Source organism: Manacus candei, unplaced genomic scaffold (assembly GCF_025592945.1).
Source record: "Manacus candei isolate 608988 ecotype Guabito, Panama unplaced genomic scaffold, ASM2559294v1 h1tg000067l, whole genome shotgun sequence".
Taxonomy (NCBI): Eukaryota; Metazoa; Chordata; class Aves; order Passeriformes; family Pipridae; genus Manacus; species Manacus candei.
Window position 1 is genome coordinate 7,838,264 of NW_026138115.1, and position 27,792 is coordinate 7,866,055.

At 38.8% G+C, this 27,792-nt stretch overlaps 1 protein-coding gene across 1 annotated transcript; it reads left to right on the forward strand.

The window, feature by feature from the left end:
- The first annotated feature begins 763 nt into the window (after positions 1 to 763).
- Positions 764 to 27,792, forward strand: GTF2A1 (general transcription factor IIA subunit 1). The gene is made up of 9 exons (XM_051806728.1): positions 764 to 1,030; positions 8,072 to 8,173; positions 9,870 to 10,077; positions 12,456 to 12,520; positions 14,612 to 14,687; positions 15,692 to 15,825; positions 16,703 to 17,023; positions 19,063 to 19,152; positions 23,253 to 27,792. The coding sequence occupies exons 1-9, from the start codon at positions 1,001 to 1,003 to the stop codon at positions 23,358 to 23,360; spliced, it is 1,134 nt and encodes a 377-aa protein (XP_051662688.1). The 5' UTR covers positions 764 to 1,000; the 3' UTR covers positions 23,361 to 27,792.

Below are 27,792 nucleotides of genomic sequence, written 5' to 3' on the forward strand. Positions count from 1 at the left end.
GGGAAGTGATTGTCCTCTGTACTGGTGAGGCCGCACCTCGAGTTCTGTGTCCAGTTCTGGGCCCATCAATTCAGGAAGGACATTGAGGTGCTGGATCGAGTCCAGAGAAAAGGGGAATGAAGCTGGTGAAGAATCTGGAGCACAAGCCCTATGAGTAGCGGCAGAGGGAGCCTGGAGAAGGCTCGGGGGGACCTTATCGCTCTCTACAGATACTTGACAGGAGTTTGTTTGTAGCCAGGTTGGTCTCTTCTCAGAGGCAACAAGTGATAGGACGAGAGGACATAACGTTAAGCGGCGCCAGGTTGGACATCAGGAGTAATTTTTTCACAGAAAGAGTGACTAGATATTGGAATGGGCTGCCGAGGGAGGTGGTGGAGTCACTGTCTCTGGAGGTGTTTAAGGAAAGATTGGACGTGGCAGGTAGTGCCACGGTGTAGATGACAGGGTGTTCGATCGTAGGTTGTACTCGACAGTCTCAGGTCTTTTCCAACCCACGCGATTCTGCGTTTCTGTCCCGCGGCGACCCCGGAACCGCCCTGCCCCCAGCGCCCCCGCCGCGCACCCCGTTACGTCACGGGGGGCGGTGCTCCGGGGAGACACTTCCGCCTCGGTAGGGCCCGGCCGGCGCGAGCCCCTTGCGGGCACTTCCGCCTCGGTAGGTGTCATGGCGGCGGGGGCGGGCGCCCCACGTGACGCCGCCGGGCCCGGCGCGGTCTCGCGGCAGCTCTCGCGGTGCCTCGCGCCCCCCCCCCCCCCCCCCCCCGCGCGCTCCCCCGCTCGCCGGCCGTTCGCGCAGCGCTCGGCTCGCGCTATATAAAGGGGCGAGGCGGCAGCGCGGCGGCTGCAGCCCCGGGGCCGCGAGCGAGCCCGGCACAGGCCGCGGGGCCGCCCCTCAGCCGGGGCGGGACGCGCGGGCGTTGGGGGGACGCAGCCGGGCAGGTTTATTGTTTTAGGGGCGACTCCCCCCCCGCGGTTGGGGGCGTCCCGGGGGGCTCGGGACATGGCGAGCTCGACTAACACAAACCCCGTGGTAAGGACCGGGTCGGGGGGCGAGGGGGGCCCCGGGGGCAGCGCGGGCGGAGGGGGCCTGCGGGGCCCGCCACCCCCCTCCCCTGCGCTCCCTTCCCCTCCCGCCGCCCGCCTCGGGCGGTCCCGGCCCCCGGCGGGCAGGGGTGGCGGGGGGCGCGGGGCAGCCTCGCCCCCGCGGCGGAGCCAACTTGTGGCGCCCGGCGGCGGGCAGAGAGCGGCGGCGGGAGCGGGGCGGTGGGAGCGGGGGCGCGGGGCGGAGGCCCGGGGACGGCCCCGCGGGGAGGCCGGGGGTCTGGCGGGCAGGGGAAGGGAAGGAAGGGAAGGGCCGGCGGGCGGGGGGCGCCGCCGGCGGGAGCCGCCCGGCGAAGGGACGAGAGCCGGAGGAGCGCGGGCGCTGCCGCCCGCCCCAAGGCGAGGGGAAGGGGCGCCCGAGCCAGGTTTCGGTTTTGTGGTGTCGGTGGCGGGGAAGCCCGCCCGGGCTCCGCTGGAGCCATTTTATGTTGCTTTGTACGAAGGAGACGATGGTTGAAAAGCACTTATCCCAGCCCGGCCGGATCGGCTAAGCCGGGCGAAAAGCCCTCAACTCCCCTTTGGCGAGCAAGGCAGTATTTATTTTAAAAAGAGAAAAAAAAAAAAAGCCCCAGACCTGTCCCCCCCCGTTCCCTTCTCGTGCTTTCTGCACCTTGGCGGGTGGCTCGCTGCTGCACTTGTACTCACAGAGGTTTTGCAACAAGCAGTCCCACAGCCCTGCGCTGCCACCGACCCCCCCGGCCGCCGCTCCGCTCCCCGGCGCGCCCCCGGCCGCGACCCCCGCCCCGAAGCGCTGGAGGAGACAAACCCGGCGTCCCGGCGGCGGGCTCGGCCCCCTTGTTTGTGGCTCTCAGATCCATCATGGCTTCCCCCTGCCTTTCTGCCTCCCTGCTCCTTGTGTTCCTCCTCCCTGTGGCTGCCCTGTTTATATAGAGCTATTGCCGCTCTCTAATATAGACTCTGCTAGGATGGGAAGGTGCTTTCCAGCCCCACGTCACCGCCTCTCCATTTAAACACCACATCAGCCTTTAAATAGGGAGCGAGCCGCGGAGCGCGGGCTGGGAGGTGCATGCGTCCGCGGCGGAGGCTGTGAGACGGGCGGCTTGTCCCTCGCATCCCAGACGGCCTTTTCCACCGCTTTCTTTTCCCTCCGCGCCGCTCCAGCCCGTCGTTACCGGCCTGCGGGGCGGTGGTGCTTTCTGCCGGCTCCGGCGCGGGCGGGGGTGTATCCCAGCCGGTGTAAATGGGCTTTCCTTTGCTTTTACGCATTGTACAAAGACAGTTTTCATCCCCTCCTGCATTTGAATATGTTTACTTTTTTTTTTTTCATTTTCTTCTTTGTTCGTTTTTGAGTTTTAGTGGGTTTTTTGATTTTTTTTTTGTGATTATTTTTTTTGTCAGTAGCTTGCACACGTTCCTGTGCTCCTGTAAGGTCTTCGAAGTAGCTTTTCTGCTGCGTGGGGAAAGTAGTGTTTAAACGGTTCTTACCCAGTATATCAAGGAGAGATGTAGTATTTACTTTATGGCACTTTGCCAAGGTCTGACTACAGCTGTCATCCTAAAAGTGATGTTAATATTAGTTTTGTGTTTGGATCATGGGCTCCTGTTACTCAATGATTTATGTGCGTTTCTGGTGACTAAGATGTACGAATATTTTATTGCAGTCCAGGCAGAGTAGAGGTTTTAGAATTTTCACTAACACTTTGTTTCATTACAATATTTGGTATACTGCAGAATATTATACAAAAGAAAATGCAAAGCATCCTAATTTTCTTTTCCAAATCTGAAATTTTACAGACTTGCCTGTGAGTTAGGGTCATGCAACTGCAAAGAAACATCTTTGCTTTGATATTTTGTCAGCTTTTGTATTAGAAAATTTTAGGAAAGTAGTCAGCTGTTACACAGATGATGTGTAAGATGCATACTGAATGTGTGTGATCTGAATCTGTTATTTGTCCTTCTGTTTATAAGCTTCTGGCTTCATTTTTTTATTGCAAGAAAGGGATCTATTTCTGTGTAGTCAATGAGAGGGTTTGCTTCTCTTTCTTGCTCAAGTTAGTACTCAATAGCAAAAAATATATATGTTGCATCATCTCCAGAGTACTTGTAAATATCTTGTAAAGACTTACTTTCTCTCGGCTGTGTTTCTGTACCGTCCTAAGTTCTGTAAAGTTCTCTTGAAAGGTGTCAGTGTTTGAACATTGTGTTTGGATTAGCAAAAGCCAAGCTTAAAATGAGCCTGCTTCAATTAGGTATGCTTTAGGCTAATTTTCAGTTAAGTACTAAAACCTTGCAATGGTGCTTGGTCAACTTTGTCAAATTCAGGTCTCGTTCAATAGCAAAGATCACACTGCTTACCCAAGGGTTGCCAAAGATGAATGGGAACATTTTGAAATGCTGCAGCCAGGTGGCTTTAGGAAGCTGGACTTGGAGCCTAATATGTCAGTAGCATTGCGTAAGCATCCAGTCAAATTTGAATTGCTAGAAATCTGTTCTCCCTAACAAAGGACAAGTATAAATGTAAACAGTTATATGCAGTATCAGATTTTGCAGGTGACAAAAGAAATTTTTTTGTCAAAGTCCACGACAACGTAAAAAAAGCTCAGATTGTAGTGCTTGCATTGTAGATATATACGTTACTTCTTTCTGTGCACATCTTTGATGTAATTGTGACAAGTTACCTTTACAGTGTGCTCTTCTAGCTGCATATGGCCAGCTTACAGCAGTAACTACACGGCTGGTAGGAGGATTAGCAGTGTTTCAGAGAGAGCTGCAGAAGCAACCAGGAGCAAACTGCTGTCAAATGCACAAAGCATGCTGTGGCATATCTCTCCATAACATGTTGGTGATTGGAAACCAAACTGCTGAAATCCCAAGTGTTGTGATAATAATTACAAAGAATTGCAGTTTTTGTACCCTTGAAATGGAAGGAATGTAGGAAGTGTAAGCCCCCGAAGGCATGTGGTGTTTCTTAAAATAGCTTGCTCCTCAGTTTGGAGTGTGTGTGCATGTGTAGCAGTCTCACCATACTCAGAGTTCTCTTTACAAGATGCATAAGGAAAGTGAAATATAATAATTTCCTTATGTTCCCAGAGGGGGAAATACTAGATTTCAAATCTCTTCTATGTGTTTGTGGTTGTATCTAATAAATCAGGAATTTTAATTGTTGTCTTTTATCTGTAGTAAGTGTTTGGAATAGTGTTTATTGAAGAGTGATTTGAGTATTTTGCTCTTAAAAGAGCTTGAAGTTTACAGCGATGTACTCTTTACGAGGGAGGCACTTTAATATAAACCAGATGAAAACATGATTAATTTAATAGCAATCTTTAAAGTCTCCATTTGTTCTCATTGCTTTCTCTGACTGAATGCAGAAATTTATTGGAAAACTCACCTGCTATCCCATCTTTAGACTTATTCAGGAATTGTATTACCATGTTTATTTTTTGAGTAAGCAGTGTATGAAAATAATTTTGTCATCCAACTCCAGAGTCTTAGATGGCTTATATAAACAGCTTGAGCATGATATAAATAATGCTTAAAGCCAACACTTAGTGTATATCTAAAACAGTACAGTGTGCTTCCGTTTAAAGACTGGAGCTTAAGGCTGTTTTGTAATTTTACTGGGTATGCCTATTGAGGTAGGAAAAGAGCGTTCTGTGATACTCTTCAAAATTCCACTGTGGATGTCTCTTTAAGGCATTACTGCTCCCACTGTGGAAGGTGTTGCATCCACCTGGACTGGATGCTCAGTTGGAGTGTACAAAAGAGAATGTTTTCAACCAGACAGGATTTTTCTGGGTATTATGTGAATGTGTAAAGATGAAATCAGACACTGTTTCATTATAAGTGTGCAGATACTTTCTTCTCCCTTCCTTTCCTTCTGATCATGTAGCCATGAGTGTATCATGTGATCAGAGCAGCATCTGAAAATTCTGAACCACGTTTAGATCAGTGCACTGTGTGGCTAATGCAGAGAAGTACATGCCTGTACAAACTGCTTGCGGGCTTGTTAACATGCATGGCTCTTGACTCACTGCACCCCTGCAGGACTGTCCTGTTTTGTTTATCTGCTTGCTTTGGCTGCTGGAAGTAGTGGAGAAGGATGCTGTGTCAACAATGGCAGAGTGAACACTTGTACTCTTAACCTGCCTCTCTGCTGTCTTGCTAAGCTGACACCGAACACTAGAAACCCCTGTCTGCTTGAATTTGTTTTTTCTCTTATTACACAGGGAATAAAAGAAATTCCCAAGCAGATTGTTGGGCTGTAGAGTCAATTTGTTGTATCTGAATGTTGATATCTTTCTTATGAGGCTTTACAGACTCAGGAGGCTTTGTGACTAAACCTTACAAAAATGCCTGACTGTGGAGAATAGGAGGAGGTATCTACTGGTGGTAATTATTAGGGCCTGTTTGCGTAAAATCTGTTTTGTTAGAAAAGTGGACCTAATAGGTGATTTAAGGAGAGAAGGATTAAAGGAGAAAATGTGGTCTGCATCCTGCAGGAATTTTTATTGTGATTTCAGGCATACAGGTATTTCTCTTGACTTAAGTAAAGTAACTCATGTGCCCGAGGTTAAGCATGTTTATTTGCAGAGTGTGGTTTTGGCATTAAGAAACAGATGCTTTTAATATAATAAGGAGCAATATATGGAATAGGTTAAGTAGTATTTCTGTGCTAGTTGAATCGCATAAGCTTTATGCAATTTGTTTAATTATAGAAATAATAGGACTTAATGTTATTAAGTAGAACATCTTTTTGCATCTGTTATGAATTAAATCTAAGTGGAAAAATAATCCTGTTAATGGTGCTTGGTATTTCTAAGTTACTCACTACACAGATTTAAAACATTAGCACTCAAGAGTAGTCTGGCTTTGGAAGTCTGTTTCAATGTCTATAAGCACATTTAATGCAGTATTTGAAGCCTGGATAAGAAAGCATACAGGATGGCATGTTTTGTCTCTTTTGGAGCAATTAAGTTTTGGACATAGGTGCTATAAATGTACAAAAGTAATTGTAAAGGATGGCAAACTTACACTGTTATTTGAAACCTGAATTTATTTTTTTTTTGAGTGACAAGTAACAGAAGGATGAATTCTAGCATTTCAGTTACTTGATTTGCAGCAGCATGTTTTAAAGCTTCAAAGTGATCAGTAGCATAGAGTGGTATGTTGAGTTTTGTTGCGTTTTTTTCTTTTTCTGTGGTGTTTTTTGGGGGGGAGGGGGTGATGGTTTGTAAGAAAAATCACTTGAGCGTGCCCCTATGAAGAGTTTGTTTTAAACAGTAAGGACATAATGCACTAAGCAGCCATCACACTGCTTAGTTCCAGATTTCAAATATGTTTTTTTATCCCCTTGTAATCTCAGTGCATTTCTTTAAAGTTTTTTCATTTTGTTTTTGATTTCTTTCACACATTTTAAAGCAAAGATATTCAACTTCTTTTTTGTGCTTATTGACCATTCAGCTTTTTTGTGGACTAGTAAATCATGTGCTGCTATTCTCCTTGCATTATTGTGTAATTTAGGCAGTATAATCTTGGGCGTGTCTGCAACAAATTCAACACTTCTGGGATGCATTAAGCAGCTATACATGCATCAAATAAATGTTTCAAGTGCACGCAGTAAATTTGTGTAGTTCCAGCACCTCTGCACTAACTGCTTGATGCAGATTTCCCATGTGTGCATTGGAGGCACAGCTTTCTTGGGGTACCAAACCCACTGCACCAGTACAGGATGATTGTTTTGCATGTATACAACGTATCTGATGTGTGCGGCATCATTAGGGATTTAAGGAAGCATCATTAAGGAAGTAAGTTAGGGAATGGGGTTGAGGGGGTGAGGGATGAGGAGAAAGTTGTAGCTACTTTCAGATCATTTTAAAATTGGTGTATGCCCAGCCCAAGAAGCAGCCTTTATCAGTGACATATATATGGTTCAGAGGCTACAGATTGATCAACCCTAATTTAGAGCTCATAGTGCTACCTTGCAATTATGTAGCACAGATATTTAAACCCAGCCAAAATCCCGTTGAGGTTCTTACATAGGAAGAGACATCTAGCTGTACTGTTTAAAAGGTACAGCACATGCACAATACAATTTTTGTATGGTCCTATGAATTAAATTTTGAGCTTTAAATGGTACCTTCATTTTAAAATTCACAAAATGGCTGAAGTTGGAAGGGACCTTTGGAGGCCTTCTTGCAACCTTCCTGCACAAGCAGGGCCTCCTAGAGCCAGTTGCCCAGAACAATGTCCAGGTGGCTTTTGAGTATATCCAGGAATGGAGGCACCAGAACTTCTTTTGGCAACTTACAGTGAACTGATAATTCACTTTATCTTTGATAGTTTAGGCATGAAATCAGTGTAATAGAATAATAACGTATTTGTAGTGCTTTCCCATGAAAACCTTGTAATATAAAAGCATAACTACTGATTGAAAACAGAAATCTGTCTAGCCTAATATCCTGTCTGCAAGAGTTTTTGTAAACAGATGTGTAAGGAAGAACAGAATATGCACGTGAATGCTTCCAGTTTTTTGGGCCTTCAGTGGTTTTCAGCTCAAAATCATTCTGAGCCATATTTGATACCTGTTAAACTAGCAAGCACTAACAAGTTTTTTGTCTGTATTTGTCTTAATATGTTTTTGAACTCTTAATGTTCTTTGATGTATTTTGCACACATGCAAGTATTTTTGCATATTCAGTATCTACATTTTCAAGCAGAAAACAAATTGACTGAATGTAAAACAATCTTCTCTGTTTTGAATTATATTCCTCATGGCTTGATAACACTTGTGCTGTAGTTATATCACAAGAGGTCATGAGTAGTCCCTTCCATTTTCACCTTGTTTGAGCTGTTCTTGTTTATTTATACCTCTTTGGATATTTTAGTCACTTGAAAAGATGCAGTATATTCTGTAATGCAGTTTTCAGAATTTTTTTATGTGAGGAAATCTTATTTCAAAGTCATAAATTTCTTTCAAAACAGTGCTGACTAGTTATTGTTTTTTTTAAAGCCTAAATTGTACAGGTCTGTTATTGAAGATGTCATCAATGATGTCAGAGAAGTTTTTCTGGATGAAGGAGTGGATGAACAGGTTCTTATGGAACTCAAAACTGTAAGTTGCAACTTTAAAGTTCTTTTAAATAGACTAATACAGCAGTTAGTTTCCAAATCTGGTTACTGTTGTACACAGTAGAAATACTAGTTTTTAGTTAGTTAAGCATTGTATTAATCTGCATATCTGTAGTCCCTTATCATTTGAATTACACTGCCATATAGAGAGGTATGATCACCTTGTTTACTTTCCCTAATCTGACAACAGCAGGCATCTGAATTCAGTATTATTTTGGTCCCCAAAACATTGTATCTTTAAAAAAGGGGAAGATGTTTATTTTAGAGACAGACAGCTCTTAATGTTTCTCTGCAGTAAAAAAAAAAAAGGTCTGCTCTGCTTGATGTTTTTGTCTTTCTGAAGAAGAAGAGTTGCATTGTTGGATGCGTTGTCAGATTTTTGCATGTATGGTTTGTGGTTTGCAGAAATCTTGTCTTTTGGCAGGTGGTACATAATAAATCACATTGTATTCATCACACTTTTGTCAAGCTCTTGGATTCAGAATTTTTACACAGAGTGAGGTTGAGCTGTTTTTAAGAGTCCAAAATAAAGGCAGGATATTAAACCTGAGCTAATGGGTCTTCTGTGACTTTCTCCAAATTCCTTCTGAGTTAAAGAAGCCATTCGAAGGGGAAGAGAAAAGACAGGGGGAAAGCCAAAACAAAACCAACCAACCAAAAGAAATAAAGCAAAAGGAAACTGGGAAAGTAGGTCCTGTTTATCTCAGCTTCTTCAGAGAGTGTAGTGTCCCACACTCACAATATTTTTGAAATATTAAAAAATGGATGGAAAAGGAAACAAATTTTGAATTTGACTAGACAGAAACAGGTAAAGACTTCTTTCCCATGAGACCATGACCTGTCTTGGTGGAAGTGCAGTGAGCACTATAAAGAAAGCACTTTGGTTTTTGTGACACAGCTGTGTTCAGCAAATGATGTCAGAAAAGACTGAGGAAAGAGACAAGAAGGCAAATGAAGTATTGAAGGGGAAGGGAGCCCTCAGCAGACTTAAGTCATGAGTCCTAGGTACCTGTAGTCTTTTTGACTCTGATGTATTAGAAATACTTGCATTGCTGTCTTTTTGCAAGAACTGCTTTTTTGCATCTGTGACTGTCCTTTGGAGACACATCAGCTGACATAAAGAACTGTAGGGCTGGAGAAGCCGAATTTGATACTGTGGTAGAAACTGTGTAAATGCTTGTAGAGAGGCAGTATCTTAGGTATGCTGGTAGTTTCTGTTGAAATGTGTTACAAGGCAGTAGTTTTTAAACAGCTTTTATTGAGGAGTTCCAAGAAGAAATGTCTTGAGGAAAGCTGTAATAAAGGAATTATTTTTGTGATTATAGAGGTAAGAAAGAATGTAGGGAAGTGGAAAACTTGAAGGCTTATTTAAAGTTACCAGTTTATCTCTATTCGTGCTTCTATTAGAGTTGTTATGAATCTTCCACACATGGAAAAAATAAAGAATATAAAAGCTTGAGGTTGGACTGACAGGAGATATTTAACTCCTTTTCTTAAAACATTACCTCTGTGGAGTTACCTCTCCAGTCTATATTTGCCTAAAGGCTTTTTGAACTAAGTAGACTGCACAAAATAAACAGTGAAAACAAAATCAATTTTGGATTACTGTCATTATGTTGTTACAAATCCCATTGAGTAAAAATTGTACACAGATAGTTCTCTTTCCTTTTCCAAACTAGCTGTGGGAGAACAAGCTGATGCAGTCCAAGGCTGTAGATGGCTTCCATTCAGAAGAGCAGCAGCTTTTATTGCAGGTGCAACAGCAGCAACAGCAGCAGCAGCAACAGCAGCATCATCACCACCACCATCACACACAACCTCAGCCACAGCAAACTGTGCAGCAGCAATCTCAGCCACAACAGGTCCTTATTCCAGCATCTCAGCAAGGTCAGACTTAATCTCTAAACTCTCTGGCAAAAGACTCTGAAGTTAGTCCAACTCCTTAACATATTCTAAATCTAGGACAGGATGGAAACCTTTTAGTCTTTCTATTTGCCTCTATTTAATGGGTCAAGAGAACTGTCTTGGTAAAAAGTATTTTGGTATTTGTTTTAAGTAATATTCTTTAAAAGATTTTGGAAAAGCTGAATTTTCTTGGTCTCCTACAACATAACATATTTTGAGAACACATGACTTTGAAAATTCCATTATCAGCTCTAAGTTCAAGCCAATATACTTGTGCAGTTGGCAGTTTAGTCATGAGGTAAAAAAGTCATTAGGAGCAAATTATTTCAAAAAAACCATTGTCAAGCATAACTCAATACTAGGACATGAAAAATGCTTGTATAATAGTCTTGAGTGTATATATATATATATATATATATATAGGTATTTTTGTGGTCTTAGAAGATTGCATGTTGTGTAGATGTGGGTGTTCAAGGTGTATTTTAGGTAGCCATAACAATAAATATTGTTTCTTGTAATTACTGGCCTGTGTATTCCTCATTAATAATTTAAGGAAATTTTTTTCAGCAATCATAATTTTATTTGAAATATAAGAAATATTACTGGATTTAACTGTATATATGCTGAGTAAACAAATCTGCCACCTATGAAAGGCTCGATTGAGTTTTTCAGTGCATTAAGTTTATGGCATAAAATATTTATCTGTGGTAGTCAGACTTCAGTCTTTTTGTCAGATTTCATGGATCGGAGAACCTATGTTGTCATAGCACAAAAGATAGATATGGGTTTATTTTCCACCCTGCCCCTCCAAAATCCAGCCAAAACCCAACCACCATATATTCAGCACAGAATACAACTAATGTGACTAGAACTGGTTTTTGTGGCATTTTTTTACCGTGGTGTGGGGTTTTTTTGTGGTTGGTTTTGGGCACTTCTTTGGTTTTTTGGGGGAAAAGGGGTTGATATCTTGTTTTCTTCTTATAGTACTTTGTGTTTTGGCTACACATGAATCAGTTTTTAATGTTGGGATAAAATTAATTTTGAGATTAAGGCCCCTAAATAAATACCTGCGGTTCCAAGGGCTCCGGGAGTCTCTGCCGAGGGAGGACAGTGGCAGAGCCTGAGGCAGCTCCTCACCGCTCCCTCTGGTGGCCCCTTCGCGGAGGAGCTGCGACTTTGCCAACCTAGGTTCCCTCCACTGACCAGGAGTCCCCCGTGCTCTTGGGGTTTTTCTAAGGCTACAGTAAGATCCTACCTATAGTAACACACTTAAAGCCAATTTATTGTTGCCAAACGTTGTGGCTTACAAAGAAGTGACAGTGTGGAGGCTAAATGAAATTAAATTAGGATATCAGAGCACTTTAATCACAGACATGCAGTTTTATGAATTACTTGACTTCCCTGTTCCATGGTGGAAATGGTAGTTCCTCTCATGACCTGGTGCAGTCACAGGGAGAGATCAGAATGATCAATATGGTGATTCCTGCTGTCCTTTGTGTGGTCCTGGCACAGATTCATGAGATTTCATTAAGCTCTTTTGCCCTCCTTGGGTTCCCTGAAACTTGGAGAGATGCCCTCAGATCTTGGTGTAGGGTTGCAGGGCTTTCCACCCCAGAATCTTTTCCAGAAACTCTGTTACCCCTAGTATTCTTAAGTGTCCTTTGTTAGGGGTTTGGATGGAGAAGAGCTTGTCAAATTACGGTGCTGTTTTTTACTTTACTGTCACAGCTAATAGCAGCAGCTGCCTGCTTGTTCCATAGGCTTAGGCACTTGTTTTTCTGGATGATCAACAGATTGTTTATATAGTTTAGCTGTCTGTTTCCCTTAGCACACTAAAACTGCTTTGTTGTGTGGGACAGGTAGTTGATTGCATTTCATCTGCTTCTGCTACACGAAGACAGTGAAAATCATGAGCTAACAGCTATGCTAACTGCTTGTAACTCAAGCTAGCTGCAGCATCCTGATACTCTTCATCTTACAACAGTCCTCGCTTAAGTCTGTTTTAAGAGTTAACTATTTTGAGTTGATGTTTTTGAAGAACTGTGCTATTGGACATCATCAAGTTTATCAACATTTCACTAATACCTTTAATTTCAGGAATACATTTTAAATCTTACTTTACTTAGATTCAGAGTAGGTAACTGAAGCCCTTGAAATAAGATCTGTAAAGGCAAACTAGTCATATCACTTCTCAGACCTGCTGTTGTATATTGTCTCGAGAGTAAAAATAAGATCAGAGGTTGCTTAGTAGTTGTTTTTGTGATGGATGTTTGGGTGATGTTCTTTATAAGTTACTCTGGCTTGGATGTTATTTTGGGCATACACTGTATTTTTCATTAAACACTGTTTTTTGTTTCCAGCACCTCAGCAGCAGGTTATTGTGCCAGATTCCAAGCTGATACCACACATGAATGCATCAGGCATGGTAAGAAAAGCAGAAGTTTATACAGGCATACACTGTCATTTTGTAAGTTTTTTTGAGTAAATAATAAACATGAATCTGGTATTGGTCATCAGATGCTTAAAAGTAATTTAAGACACACTGCCAAAGCTATCTGCCATCTTTGAGTTTTGTGGCTGCACTTACAGTCTGGGATCAGTAGTAGTCCATGATGTCAGTTCTGATAACAAATCTAGGACTTACCTTGATCCTGTGCTTTAACCAAAACTTTTTTTTTTAAATCAGAAATTGGAGTATGTTGGTATACGTGATGATATGCTCTTATAACAACACACCATCACTAACTGATGCAAGCATACTGTATGTGCTAGATGCAGGGAAAACCATTGACTACTCTGAAACTTAAATTTATCTCAAGTGAGATATGATTTAGCATTTCACATAGATCTTTGCTGGTCATATTAATTTGATTCACTAATTTTGTGACAGTATATAAAGCTGAGTCTGGTCATTTACCCTTTTCTTGCAGTTTATGTCTCTAGAGGTTAATTTTAATTATCTTCTCTTGCTTTAAATTCCCTGGCTTAATTAAAAGAAAAATAAATTGTTTGCAAAACCATAAGAAGAACAGCTAATATAAGTTAAATATGTGTGTTAAGATTAGAATTCATTCCATTCTTACCAGTTCTGTACTGGAAGCCCATGAAACAAAATTTCATGATGCAATAAATTTTCAAGTGCAACGGCTTGCTTAGCATTCACTTCTTCGTTATCTGCTGATCTTGCTACAGAAAAGAACCTGAACTTTGTTACTTGAATAGCCTGATGTACCTAGAGGCTGAGAGCACATAAACATTCATGTTTTTCTTTTCTGTTTTACAGCCATTACAATGGGATTTGTAACTTTTTAAGTCCAACAGTAAAATACTTTTTTTTGGATCTTGTTGAGGGGTATTGCAAAAATAAGTATGCCAAACTTTTTAAACTCTGCTGCTGTCAAAATGTGGATGAATTGTAGACCACAGGGGACTCCTGTTCAGCAAATGGTCACAATAAATTTGGAAATATTATTTGTGTTTATTAGAAACACTTAAGTTGATATAAAAGAGTGGATCTGACAGACTGTGAGTATCTTGGAAGGCAGAGAATAATGAGAGTTTATTTATCCATCTTTGTCTGGGATGGAGGATGCATAGAAGCACACTTCAGTTTTGCTTGGTAATCTCTAATTTTGGCAGTTGTAACTACTATATTGACCAGCCAGTATGGGAAGATCCTGTTTCTCATAAACAGGAAGTATGCACTCTGCCTAGTAATACAGTTTAAATCCTTTCAGTAGCAAAGAGTAATCAGCCATGGTTCTCTTATAGAAGGAGGCTTTTCCACAGGCAGCTGAAGTTAGACCCTTGAAATGGAGAGGCCTCTGGAGAAGTCCATTGCCCTCTGCGAGTTAAGGACTTAAAGCAGATTGTTGTATTTGGAGCTCCCATAATTGTGTTGGAATTCAGTATCCTTGCAGGTTCAAATCATGACCCATTGAAAGTCTTTCACTTTCTCTTCGAATCAGCTGTCTTGAGAGAAAAATTAGTCATTCTGTGAACAGTCAATACACAGCATGCGTGTATTCACTCAAAGGAGCTGTGTTATGTGGACTTGAAGTGCAAATCACTTACAGAATGAAGAAAAGTAACCTGATTACTACTCCCTGTGAAAATGTGACAGGCGAACGTAATCATTGCTTCAGTATCTTACGTTTCTCCAGATTTTTAGGCCCATACCCTTGGCTGCGCTGAAAAAGTGTAACTAAAATTGCCACATGAGCCATGCAGTGTTGTAGTGTATTAGTAGATTAGCAGAGAAGGCAGAGGAGAAGAAAAAAATCTGCTGGGCTCGCAGATAAAACAAGAAACCACATGGAGTTAGGGTTAGTGATTTTTTTTTTTTAACCTTCCTCCTATTAACAAAGAAGGAAAATAATTTTTATAATTAGTATAATGTATGCCAGAAACTGGCAGGCAAAGATTGTAAACAGCAATAAAAAGGTACAGGCAGTAGGTTGTGAGATGAAACATTGGCAATAATGTTTGTGGTTAAAAAGCTTTTCTGGTATTTCAGAGTGCTGCAGCTACTGCAGCTACGTTGGCTCTCCCTGCTGGTGTTACTCCAGTTCAGCAGATACTTACAAATTCAGGTAAGATTGAGAACAGACAATAGTTTAGAGAGTGCTTGGGAGGGAGAAAATCTGGGATTTACTTTCTGTTATTTACTGTTTAAAAAGCAGAATCGAGGAATCCGCCCTTATAGTAGTGGTAGTCCCATCTTTCAGATATACTTAACTATTTCAGTAAATGGGGTTTGACATTTTGCTCTGGAGGGAGAACAGGAAATCTGTCTCTGAGGAAAATGTATAATGTTCAAGATTATGTAATTTAATTTCCTTTCTTATTCCACCTTTCTCATTAGAAATGTGAAAAACTAATGTTGGAATGTATCTTAGCTTTTGCTTTTCAGAATTGCAGGCTATTCTCAAAGGTGTGTATGTCTTGGACGTATTTTGTGAAGTGATGAAGGGTAATAAAGCTAAAGGATAATGAAAGGAAATCAAGTACAGGTATTATGGGAACAGAAAGGAGAAGTGGACAAGAAATGTAAGGATAGATTATTTTTTTTTTTCCAAAAAACAACTGCACATTAATACTGCAAAGAAAGTTATACACAGAGTAATTTTTTGAAATGTAATTGGAAGGAAAAAATTCTGAGGAAAGGACATCATCTTACAGGACCCTGGAAATATCTTGGTGTTAGCAGTGGATAGAATTTTTACATTGTGAATACCTGTGTATTCCTATTTTTGTTTGATTTGTCTTTCTAGCTGTAAAATCTGTCTTTTGAAACATGAGGTATGTATACAGGTGGGAGCTTTAAAAATGCTATGTTAAAGGATTAGGCTGTGCCTTGCAAAAGTAAATGCATTTTTGGATTGCATACCTCATGATCATATTTAGATGGTAAACAACCCTATTCTTTGTTTCCGGCAGTTACTATAGCATAGTATCTTTTCACTGATGAAAACAAAGCATTTTAATGTTTCTCTCTTTTAATTGTCATTGGTATTCTTCCAGGAAACAAGCTTCTAGACAAAGATCATTTAAAAAGTGAACTTGTACATTTGATTAATTTGATATTTTTCTACAGGTCAGATCCTCCAAGTAGTTAGAACTGCAAATGGAGCTCAGTATATAATTCAACCACAGCAGCCAGTTGTTCTACAGCAGCAGGTCATACCACAAATGCAACCTGGGGGAGTACAAGCACCTGTTATTCAGCAGGTAAAGGAAAATTTTTGAATAGGTACAGTTGAAAGAAAAAAACCATAGTAGTAATTACTAAAAAGGCTTGCATTTTTATGACCAAATTGAAATAGAACACAGTCAGAAATGGTATATCTAAAAAAAATAAAAGTGTGGTGTGGAGTTGTGTTTGGTTGTTTTTAACTAACTCATTTTGAAATGTTGTTTTCAATGTCACTTTTATTCTTGCCTGACTGGCTGCAGTTTAAAATTTCTCTTGGGCATCTTCTGATGACAATAATATATTGTGTGCATAATCCTAGTCTACGTACTATATGTTAAAATGTGATTATTGGTTAAAATTATTTCAAGTCCCATAGCACACAGAAGAAAATACCTAAATTCACACCTTCATGCCCCTTGGTTATTTTAGTAGTGAATACAGTGTGTTTTACAAGGGCTTTTGTTCAATTACAAGGACAACTGTGTGTCCAGACTGTAAAAGTATTGAATTTAGCATAGTGTCACAGTTCTGCAGTTTCAGCATGAATAACAATTTGTAGGGAATTTAAAGTTAAATTTTTTTTTTATAAAGAATGTTTTTTAAAATGATATTTCACCTGAATAAAGATGTTTCTCTGCTGTGCTTGGAAATCTGTGGTAGTAGTGCTAGTGTTTTACAATGGATAGACAGTAGGTTTTCTCAAATTTATCAGTGCAAAATTTAGGAAATGAACACCTACTAGTGAAGAAGGGTATGTGATTATAATTTAAACTATGTATCTGATATAGGTGGAATATTTGTAACTTTTTTCTAATTAGTGCAAGTCAAATTGATATGCCTTGATTGTTTGAGTAAGTGATGTGGTTGTCTGTCATGTTAGCAGCCACAGTACTTGCTATGATATTCCATCAGGTTTTGGCTCCTCTCCCTGGAGGGATTTCCCAGCAGACAGGAGTGATTATTCAGCCTCAGCAGATCCTGTTTACAGGAAATAAAACACAAGTCATACCTACAACAGTGGCTGCTCCTACACCAGCTCAAGCACAGATACCTGCAGCTGGTCAGCAGCAACCACAGCAACAACAGGCACAACCACAAGCACCACTTGTTCTCCAAGTTGATGGAGCAGGGGACACATCATCTGAAGAAGAAGAAGATGAGGAAGAAGACTATGATGATGATGAAGAGGAAGACAAAGAAAAAGATGGAGGTGAAGATGGCCAAGTTGAAGAGGTAAACTGTTATTTCAGAAGACTGGAACACAGTTGTTTCATTTAAATTTTTTTGTCAACATTTTAAAGAAAAATGTTTCAAATAATACTATATTTCAATACTTTTGAGAATATAACTTTTATCCTTGTACTTAAGGTTCATTATTTCCTATGTTGAAGTTGGGGCAGTGGTGTGTATTAGTAAAGCACCTTGAAATGCAGCTGAGGAAGGCAGAGGGGACTGTGAACCGTCATGGATGGCATTTTAAAAACTTTATCAGTAATATTTTTTCATTTCATGGAGAGGTCAGTCATGGAAGTATGAAACCTGCATGAGCAAACAGAAATAGTCAACTCCACTTGAGACTGAGTGCATAAAAAAGCAAGGTGTTAAGAAGATTAACAAAAAAGAGAGCATGTATTTAGTTCACTGAGGGGACCAACAAATATGGTCTGACCTGCATCTCACTGGCTATTCCATTGCATTCTGTTACACTAGAACAAGCTTGACAACTCAAATTTGATTATAAAGCACCTACTAGAAACACATCTGACCTTGATTTAATAAAATCAGTAGATAGGAAAAGGAATGAATTGTTGCATTCTTAATATATGCTTAATTTGCTTCGAATTTGCTTGGTTATGGACTTCAGCCAGTTGTTGTTCTTAAAAAGTGTGTTGCACCAAAAAGCTCCACAAGAATAAGAAATCTTAAAAAAAGGGGTAGGGGGCAGGTAGGTACTAGTAAGTTAAAAGTACTGATATTTAATCTCTGATGGGAAGCTTGGCACTCCCTACATCTGTCTCTAAAATGCATTTTGAACTGTCAGATTTCTTCCAGAGTTTTCTACAACTTTTCCAATGATTTTTAGATTCCATTTAAAATGCCAATATGAGCAGTATTTCACAATAACCCATGCAGGATACTCAGGTCAAACTTGTAAATTTATCGAGGAGTTAAATCAGGTTTTCTGTAGTATATTTACAGTGGTGTCTTAACACTGTTGGGTTCACATCGCTTTTCCATTATATTGATCAGCATTGATGTCAGTTTGAATGTTTTAAAAGTTGCCTTAGAGGTCATCATGCTTAAATAATAGGTGTTCTTTAACACTTAATGCTAGCATTCTTGAGGAAGTTTTTTTTATATGCCAAGACTTCATTATCAGCGTACCAGAGATCTGTTATTTTTGCTTCCTTTGCTCATCAGCAGCTACTTTGTGTGGACTGGTTACTTAAAGCTTTTGAAGTCAGTTAAGCATAGCATTACTTTGAAAGGAATTAGGACCTCTGGTACACTTTCTCTCACTAGCATCTGCTCTGTTTAGCTTATGTACTTGGGAGTAGGTGGGGAAGATGAGGATTGTACAGCAGACTTATTGCTCTGCATTTAGTAGAGGTTGTTTTAGCTTTTGAAGCATTTGTTATTGACATGGGATGAAAAAATCTTTTTAAATTTCTGCTGGAACAGTGTGTTAGCAGAAAGAAAAAAATAAAATTAATTTTTAAGGACATGAAAATACATTCTAGAAGGTATGGAGAAGTTATTTTTCTGTGTGTCTATGCAAGATCATATTAAAGCATTCCCCCCCTTGTAAAAATTTCCTGTGTATGTTGAAGTCTGTTTTCATTTGTGGTACATCAATTTCATTTGTGGTACACAAATGTGAATAAGCCATGGAGTTTTTATTTTTAAGGGCATGTAGGGAGTGATGTGACTAACATCACCTTTCCACTGCTTAGATGCTTTAGGAAAATAAAAATCTGCATACTTTTGTGAAGAAATTTTGCAAACATCAGGAGCAAGAATTATTGTGACAGAAGGCTGCAGTGCTCAGACTAAAACTGGTAATCTTCTTAGGAATAAGGGTAGGAAGGAAATGTATGTACCTCAGCACTCTACTAGAAAGCCTAATATTCCCAACCTCAGATGCATATTGGGTCCTGTAGTTCATAGACATGACTGTAGCCTCATGTAAGTAATCATCTAATAGCTCTGTAATCAAAGTAGGAGCTCTAATCTTGCTGAACATCCTAACTTTTTGCATGTGTTTGTTTCAGGAGCCTCTGAACAGTGAAGATGATGTGAGTGATGAGGACGGACAAGAACTGTTTGATACAGAAAATGTTGTTGTGTGCCAGTATGATAAGGTAATCTTTACAAAACAGAATCCAAGAGTTCTACTTTCTCTGTTCTTCCTATCAAGTAATAATTTTTTAAGTAGTATCTTTGTGACTGTTAAGTACAGGTAGATCTGTAAAGATTATAATATGATTGGAAAGAATTACTGTTTTTAAAACAAGTTTATGTGGCATGTTTGTACTAAACTTGGTAATGAGTAAAGCTTGGAAAAATTTGGCTGCATTTTATTTTTCTTCATCATGTCTTTTTGTGCCCTTTAATGAAAAGGAAAGGCCTCTGGGCTCAGGAGAGAGATGAACTGTTATAACTTTGTCCATTTATTGTGGCTACGAATAGAAAAAGTAGCATTAGGATTTAGACTTCTGGAAAACTGTTCCTTGATTACCAAAAATGCCTCTTCTGGATGATAGAGTAGTTACCAGAGGAGAATGTTCTTTCTGTGTTATGCATTGTGCTATACAAAATGGCAATACAGAATGTTTGTGCTTGTTTTGCTTTGAATTCTGCCGAACTGTCTTGCCTCCTCTGGAATTAGTAAATTCTTGCATGTTTTCCCTGGAATATACAAGGATTCATCTCTGCCTGGAATTTTTTAAAGTGTGTCTAGAGGATATCAGACACCTTTTGACTGAGGTAATATGCAGAAAGATTATTCAGTGTGGATTTTCTTTCTTTTCCTATGCTAGATTAATGGGACTATGATAAATAAGGATCCTTTTTAAAGCAGAAAAAAACCCGTAAGCTTGTTGAATAAAAACTCCTATGTTTTAAAGAATGACTGTGTTAGAAAATCTTCAGTTATGCCCAAATTCTGCTTAGATTTACCATCAGATTCAACTGAGAATTGAAGACACAGAAAAGTGGTATCAGTATCTACATCCCAGCCATCTGTCTCCTCCAGACCGTAATCCAAAACTGTTTGGTTTGAGGCAGTTCGTAAGGATAGTGAGGGATCTCAGAATAGCAGTCAGGAAAGCTTGTTGGGAGCTGCTGAAGCTGAGTGACAGGAACTACTCTGAAATCCTCACCCTCTTAAAAGAATGGGAAACTCAGTAGGGGATAGTGTCCATCATTAACCTCCAGTGCTACATGCTCTGAAAGGACTTCATCTCTTATCAAGCAATCATTGATTTGTTTGTCTCTAAACTACACAGGATCAACTCAGATCTGAGCAGAGATCCCTCCTGCCCAGCATCCTGAATCAGCTGATAGTGGATGCCTCTGGAGCTATGAGATAAGGGCAGAGAGGTAGCAATGCTCATGTAGAGAGCATTTTACCATCCTTCTGTAAACTGTCTCTTGAGAAAGAGATAGTGGCTTCTTATCAATGACCAGCGGAGAATTTTTTCCTTTATTTGTCAGAAATTATTTTGATTATGTTTGAATCCTTGAAAACTTTCTTATGACAAGAAGTTTCATACATGCATTGTGTGATGTGTGGAGAATCACGTAGTTTTTAAACCCGTTAGTTTCATATAATACCTCTTAGTTCTAAACAGTGTTGCCTTTTTGTTTTCTTGGTGTTGTTTATGGTATTGCAGACCATCATAACCCTCCTCAGTCATCTCTTTGAAATCAGAGCTACACTTTGCTTTGTTATTTGTACAGGTGTTCAAACATTTAATTGTTCTTACTTTCATTCTCCAGATGTGTTTTATTTTTCTGTATCTTATTTGGTAAGGGTAGATAAGGTTGAGGGACGATCAGAGCTGTTAATAACACAGGTGAACCTTCCATTTATCAAGTGGTGTCTCAATGTTCTGCAATAATTCATGTATGCTTTTGGCCCTGCTGAACACAGAGCTGATATTCTCGTGGAAAAGTCTTAGAACATTGGGATCTCATATCTGACTTAATTGTTAACTCAAACCCATCATTTTTATTGTCCATGTAAATTGAAATAGTTTTTTCCCTTGTTACTGCCTTCATGTACATTGAATACCACCACTGTTTTATTACACCAGTAAGGACAGTAACATTGTTCTGCAGCTCTTCAGTAACTGTTCTTTTGTATCATCAATGACGTTTTGTCATTTTCCAGATGCTTAGTGAATTCTTAAACTGCAGACTCCAGCCAGCACAAACTTTTGCTGAAATGATCTCATTTCACTGTAAAAACAGTGTTCTTACCCTCGTTTTCTCATTTTTATTCAGTTATTTATCCATCTGAGGATCTTCCTTCTTACCTCATGGCATCTAAAATGCTTCTGATGAGGGTTTTTTGTTGAATGCCATTCGGTAGAGCAAATAGCATATATAAGCCAGACCTTTCCTTGTTCATTTATTTGCTGACTTTTGCCACTGACTTCTTTTTTTACTTTTTTTAGCTTAAAGTGAGAACAGACCAAGCAGTATTACTAATAATTAATTGAGTGATATGGTCATATCTGTGCTGGTACTACTTTACTGTTCCTACAATGCTAAGAGTAGATGGGGAGACTTCTTATGCTTAATGAAAATTGCAGAAGGATTTTCTGGTTTTATACCTTTTGTAAAATTTTCTTAACTTTTTCTAGACAGGCTTTATTACGTTTTTGTTTTGTCTGTGAAAGTTTATTGTAATCTTTCCTCTTTTGGACAGCATTTCAGCTTTGTTAAAGTTCTTTGAGTATCTTGTACTGCTACTTAATTGTACTGGTGATCTTTTGCTCTTTCTGATGACATTTTTGGTAGATGACAAGTATTTGTCTGTTCTACTCTTACAGTATGTGATGGTTTTTTTGTTTTGTTGGGGTTTTTTAATTTTTTTTTTCCCAAAAGTTTACTCCTTGAACTTTAGACTGAATTTTGTTCAACTTCCTTTAGTTTTAAATTAAACCTATAGGTTGGACATCAGGAGGAATTTCTTCACAGGAGGGGTTGGTAAACATTGGAATGAGGTTTTTTAATTTTTTTTTCTGTCCTAGTATTTCTTGGGCTGTTGCAATTAGTTGAAGTAATCTCCCAGCTTAATCTTACAAACTTGTTTTAAACAAAGCCTTAAAGGGGCCAATATTTTAACTGGAAAGACTATAGCTTAAAGCTGAAGCTTCAGGCCTCATTCCCAATACTGGAGATACTACTTTTCTCATTGATTCTTTACAATGAGAATTGGAATGTAAATCATGGAACAGACTCGCTGTTAAAGAGTGATTTTACAATATAACACTACTATGTATAGAATCATAGAATTGCTTAGGTTGGAAAAGACCTCTAAGGTCATAAAGTCCAACTGTTAACCCAGCACTGCCGAGTCCACCACTGAAGCATGTAAGTGCCATATTTACATGTCTTTTAAATCCCTCCAGGAATGGTGACTTAACCATTTCCTGGGGCAATGTTCCATGTTCCAATGTTTGACAATGGTTTTTGTGGAGTTTTTCCTAATATCCAATCTAGACCTTCCCTGAAGCAACTTGAGGCCATTTTCTCTTGGCCTATCATTTGTTACGTGGGGGAAGGGACCCTCACCTTGTTTTGTACCATAGAGATTTTCAGACTAAAAGCCTTGTAAATGATCCACTTACCTTTTAACCAAAACTTAACTTTCAGAAATCCAGAGTCAAACGCTTCAGATTAGAAGTGGAATGTTTAAGTAGGCCTGCTATCTATATATACATAACCTAAACTAGTTTTCATGCAGAACAGAAGTTAGATAAGAGGTACAAATAATGAAACTTAGTGTTTTAGCCTTTCAGGGCTGTTTTAAAACATTGGTCTTTTTGTTACAGTGGTTGAAATAAGGATTTCTAGCTTTCAAGTAGAGTTTCATGGCTGTTGTAATCAAAGATAATCAAATTAAAGCATCAGAGGTGGATATATCTTCATTCTTCTTTTCCAGCAACCTGTAAAAATGTGCTTTATGCTTTGGATTTTGAAGTGTCTCTGTGCTTGCATGGTTTTGTGACAGTTACTGCCACTGATTAAAAAAACAAAACCAGAAAACACTGATGTATGCATAATTAGGTTTTGTTTTTCATGCCTAATTGCACAATTGATTTTCAACATATTTACAGTAACTAGTAATGTATGTATAATAGTTATTCCATCTTTTCTCGCCCTTATAATTATACATTATTACCCATTTCTGATGCAGAGTAATAGTTCAACTTTTTCCATCTGTTTTTAGATTCACAGAAGTAAAAACAAATGGAAATTTCATCTCAAAGATGGCATCATGAATCTTAATGGAAGAGATTATGTATTTTCCAAAGCCATTGGGGATGCAGAATGGTGAAGTTTTAAAAGACAAAACAAAACAAACGAACTCCCTTGTAAAAGGAAAAAAATCAAAAGCAGGAAAGGCTGAGACTTGGATGTGTACTCCAATCAAAATGTGTATCTGCACATCAGAAATAAACAAAAGTATTGGAACAAAGGTAAAATGTGGCAACAAAGACACTACTTCAGATGAGCAAGCCATGGACTGTAGCAGCTATAGCATTGTCTGGGAGCTGGTTTTGTGTGTTAGGAATACCTTAATTATCAATTCTACATACAGGTACCTACAGCTGGTATTTAGCATGTAAGGCTTTGTCCCCCTCCCCCTTGATTTCAGATTTTAAAATACTTCTTCCACTGATTGAAGGAACTATTCCCTTTAATAGATTATTAATCTGAAAATGCTTATTGTGTGTACAAATCTTTGCTTTGAACACTTCCTTTTGGTAGTGAGGATGGTCAGAATGTTACTTAAACTGCGTGCAAGCTTTGTACAGAAGGGTAAGACTTAAGGTGTTAAATTTTAAATAACTTGTATAAGGAAAATATTTTTAATTCTGATATGCTCATTAATTATTATATCTATTTGTTGTTTTCAATGCAGTTCCCCATAAACAGGCTGTTGTTCCTAGCAGTTACAAAATGGTAAAATGATCACTTATATTTCAAAATTATTTTAATTTCATGCGATAGATTTTTAGGGCTTCATTTTTCAATTTCTAGGCACCTGTAGGTCCTCCCTGATGAAAGATTGCTTAACTTGTTAATGATGTTCTTGCTGTTTGGTGGTGGTTCAGCATCACTGAACTGAAACAAATAACACAATTTCCATTGATTCTTTTTTTTAATTATTTTTTTCTTAGAAAGGGTTTGGAGACCTTTTGAATCAAGTGTAGGTAATGCCATAATAGATCCATTCCTTTATCTTCTTACTATGTGTGTAGTCCACACATCCACAAATAATTCAACAGATCACAGGAATGACTAAATTTTTGATATAGAAAATTGTATAAAAATTCTAACTTCCTGGCTGCAACTCTTAATCAAGGATCTGCTTTACTAAAAAGTATAGCCAAAAGTTACCTGCCGCAGTTAATCTCTCTAAAGTTTCCAGATGGCATGTAATTTCATGAAGAGAGCTGCACAGCTTTGAGAACACAAATTTTGTTAGAGTATCTCTAGACTGTCTTGGTAACAGAAAATCAAGCACTAAACCTTGTGTAGTCACTTTTTCACTTGCCTTTTTTATTATTGTTTGTTTGGTTGTTTTGGTTTCGTTGGTTTTTTGGTTGTTTGGTTTTTTTTTAATTTGTGAAAAGCAATGAAGTTGTTCCTCCCCTCCTTCCCTTCCTCTCCTCAGAAGGTGAACAACTTGTCTTTGTGCATAGGTCATTCTTGCAAACCCTGCTTTTGCAAATGCAGTTACTTTTGAAAAAGGAGAGGGAATGGGCATTATACTTCAGAAACTCACCATTTCAAAAACAGTTTTGTGTTTCATTGGGTGCTTGGAAAGATTATGAAAAAAGAACATAGCAAAGATAATTTTCAGTAAATTAGGGAAGACTTTGAGAAGCAGACATGAATTCTGATTTTTGCTTGAGAATGAAACTTCTGAATCATTTAATGAAGTCACAAGCATATTTTAGCAGTATGTAACTTTTATTCACTCTTATTTATTTGCCTCCAAGTGCATTTGTAGTCTCAATAGTACATAGAAAAATCACAACAAATTGTAAAGAGGTTCTTTTGCTGTGATTTTGTACACCTGTGTTCTCATTGATACAGACTGAAACTGCCTGTAGGCTATGTCTAGAGCCATGTGGTTGTTAGAAAGTCATCTACGTTCATAAGCTTTATGACAAGTTAATTGATGATTCTTCTAATTAATTCTTTATTAGTGGAATCATCATTTAGAGTGCATTTTTAGCTTGAGGCTTCAAGGTATCTCAAACTGATCAGTGTTTGCTTCCTTCTGAACAAAGCAGATATTTTATTTTTTTTACCACTGTTGACACTTCTATGTACAACTGCAAGGAAATCAATAATATACCAACTAATTCCTTCTCTCACCTTTTCCATGTCTGTTACCAGTAAGTCTTAAGTAGCGGACTTCAGAAAAATTCCCATAATGCTGCACAGCCAAATCAATCAAAGGAAAAAATATCCTTTTAGTTATAGATTCCTTTTTGTACTACTGGAACCCAGATCAATTGTACAACACTTTGTTTTCATAAGTTTTAATTATATTTTTTACCCACATACATATGCTAGAAACTGCATCGCCTTTCTATTTATTTTTAAGGGGTAGCTGAACTTTAAAGGTAATTAAGCTTAGTCTGTTCTGAAGGATGTTAGAAGCTTTCTGAACTTGCACAGTCTCTTGCAAGCTAATTGTATGGTATGCTTTTCAGATAAGTTTTGTCTTCAAATACAAATATCTGTGAAGTTTTGGGAAAGCCAGTCAGACCATGCACATACCAATCTGTGCTCTTATCGCTACATCAAGTGTTCCTTTTTTAAATCAAAAAGCATGTTTAATTTCATTTTATTGTAGCAGCTTGCTGTAAGAATGTAGTTTGCTTAATTTTATTATTGTACTTGAACTTTTAATCATGGTTTTAACAATATAACTGAACAGACCATTTCATTAGGTTCAAAAGAGACCATTCCTTTCAGAGGGCAAGGGATTCTCATGTTCATAGTTATTAAATGAATTTTTCCCCCTTTTAGAAATAGCTTTTTTTGTTGTTGTTGTTGGGTTTTTTTCAATTTAAATAGTTCAGTATTAATGGAAACAATTAATGGTTTCAAGAGGGCTTATGTTAAAATTTGCACAGATAATGGAGCACCTTTTTATGATAGAAAAAAATGGGGAAAGATAATTTCATAATTATAACCATGATGGCTGGTGGAAACTTGTAGAGCAACTGGGCAAAATTGAGTCTTGTGCCTTTTCAGTTTGCAGAATACCTGTTTTGCCAGTATGACAATACTTTTTTTGATTCCTGAGAGTAAATTTCCTGCAGTGCTTCAATCAAAAAAGCAACTCTTTTGCTCTAGTTCTGTTGGGTTTTAGTGTGTGCAATTATTTAAAAACATCTAAGTGGAAGACAAATTGAAATATGTTTTCTTTTAAGAAGATAATAGAGAATTTAGTCACATAAGGAACTTTATATTGGACTATTTAAATAAAATATGTTTTTATTCCCCCTCAGTTGCTGGATAGCGACAAGATTTCTTTGAGGCTTCATACTCCTTGTTTCCTGCATTGTACTCACAAGTTGCATTTGAACATTATTAAGTTTCCAAAACACTGTTTAAAGTGATAATTGTGGTCCGAATTTATTTCCAAGAATGATATGTGATTCTGAAGCACATTTTCTAGAAGAGAGCAAAAAACATGTTGTGTCACGTAACAGATTTTTTTATAAATGTTTTCTTATCTCTCTGCTGCACAATTAGGAGTGTTAAAGTAAACTTCATTGAGTCTGTGAAAATAATTCCACCACTTGACAGTTAGCAGTAATTATGTCACCACATAACACTACCAGAGTAAAGTTTCTTAATTTCAGTGAAGGAGTCAGAGACCTTGTTAACTAAAGTTCATATTGATTCAGTCTCTTCAATTTGTAAAAGCTCCTTTAAAAACAATAAAGCCCCTCAAAATTTCCCCCAATGCAAAAGCTTCCTACTAGAATGCAATAAGATGTCCAGGAAGTGAACAATGGTTTTACGGTAACACACACTGGATTGATACTGGGCTGCCTTACACAGCATTGTGGAGTTTACTGTGTGCCATCCCACCCCACCCACACCCCCCCGACTGAGATTAGAGTTCTTCTCAGACTTTGAGATCAGTGACTATACAAGATGAAGAAACTTGCATATTGTTCTGTATTGGTGTCTGGCATTTAAAGTCTCGTTTTTCCCATTGCTGTGATTGGTTGGGAAATATGTAAAAACCAGTACATTGGTTTCCATGTTGTCTACTTTTTTCAGGCAGTTCATGCAGTGTGTTTTTTAATTATTATTTGGTGGATTAGACGTTGTGAAACAAAAGGAGCTTTTTTAAACAGGAAGAACTACCTTGGGTTAGCTGTATGTACAGTCATCCAATGAGACATGTTCCAGAGTGCATAGGGTACCGGTAGATTATGGAGAGGGGGACTATCCTTTTTTGCTGTTCTGAGCTACTATTGTCAACTGCTGTTGTACATATACTGTTATGTGTAAGGGGGTAAATATATTTATTATGTTTGTAAAATTCATTCTGTACAATTGCAGATCAAGGTTGCTCCTCTGTGATATACAGGATATTATGTTTCAAAGGCCATGCTTGGAATACGATTAGAGAACTTAGTATTTTGATGTACTAAGACCTATTTTAAGTTTAATATTTTGCCTTTGCAAAAACTTTAATTAAAGATGTTATTTAAAAATGTTTGCCA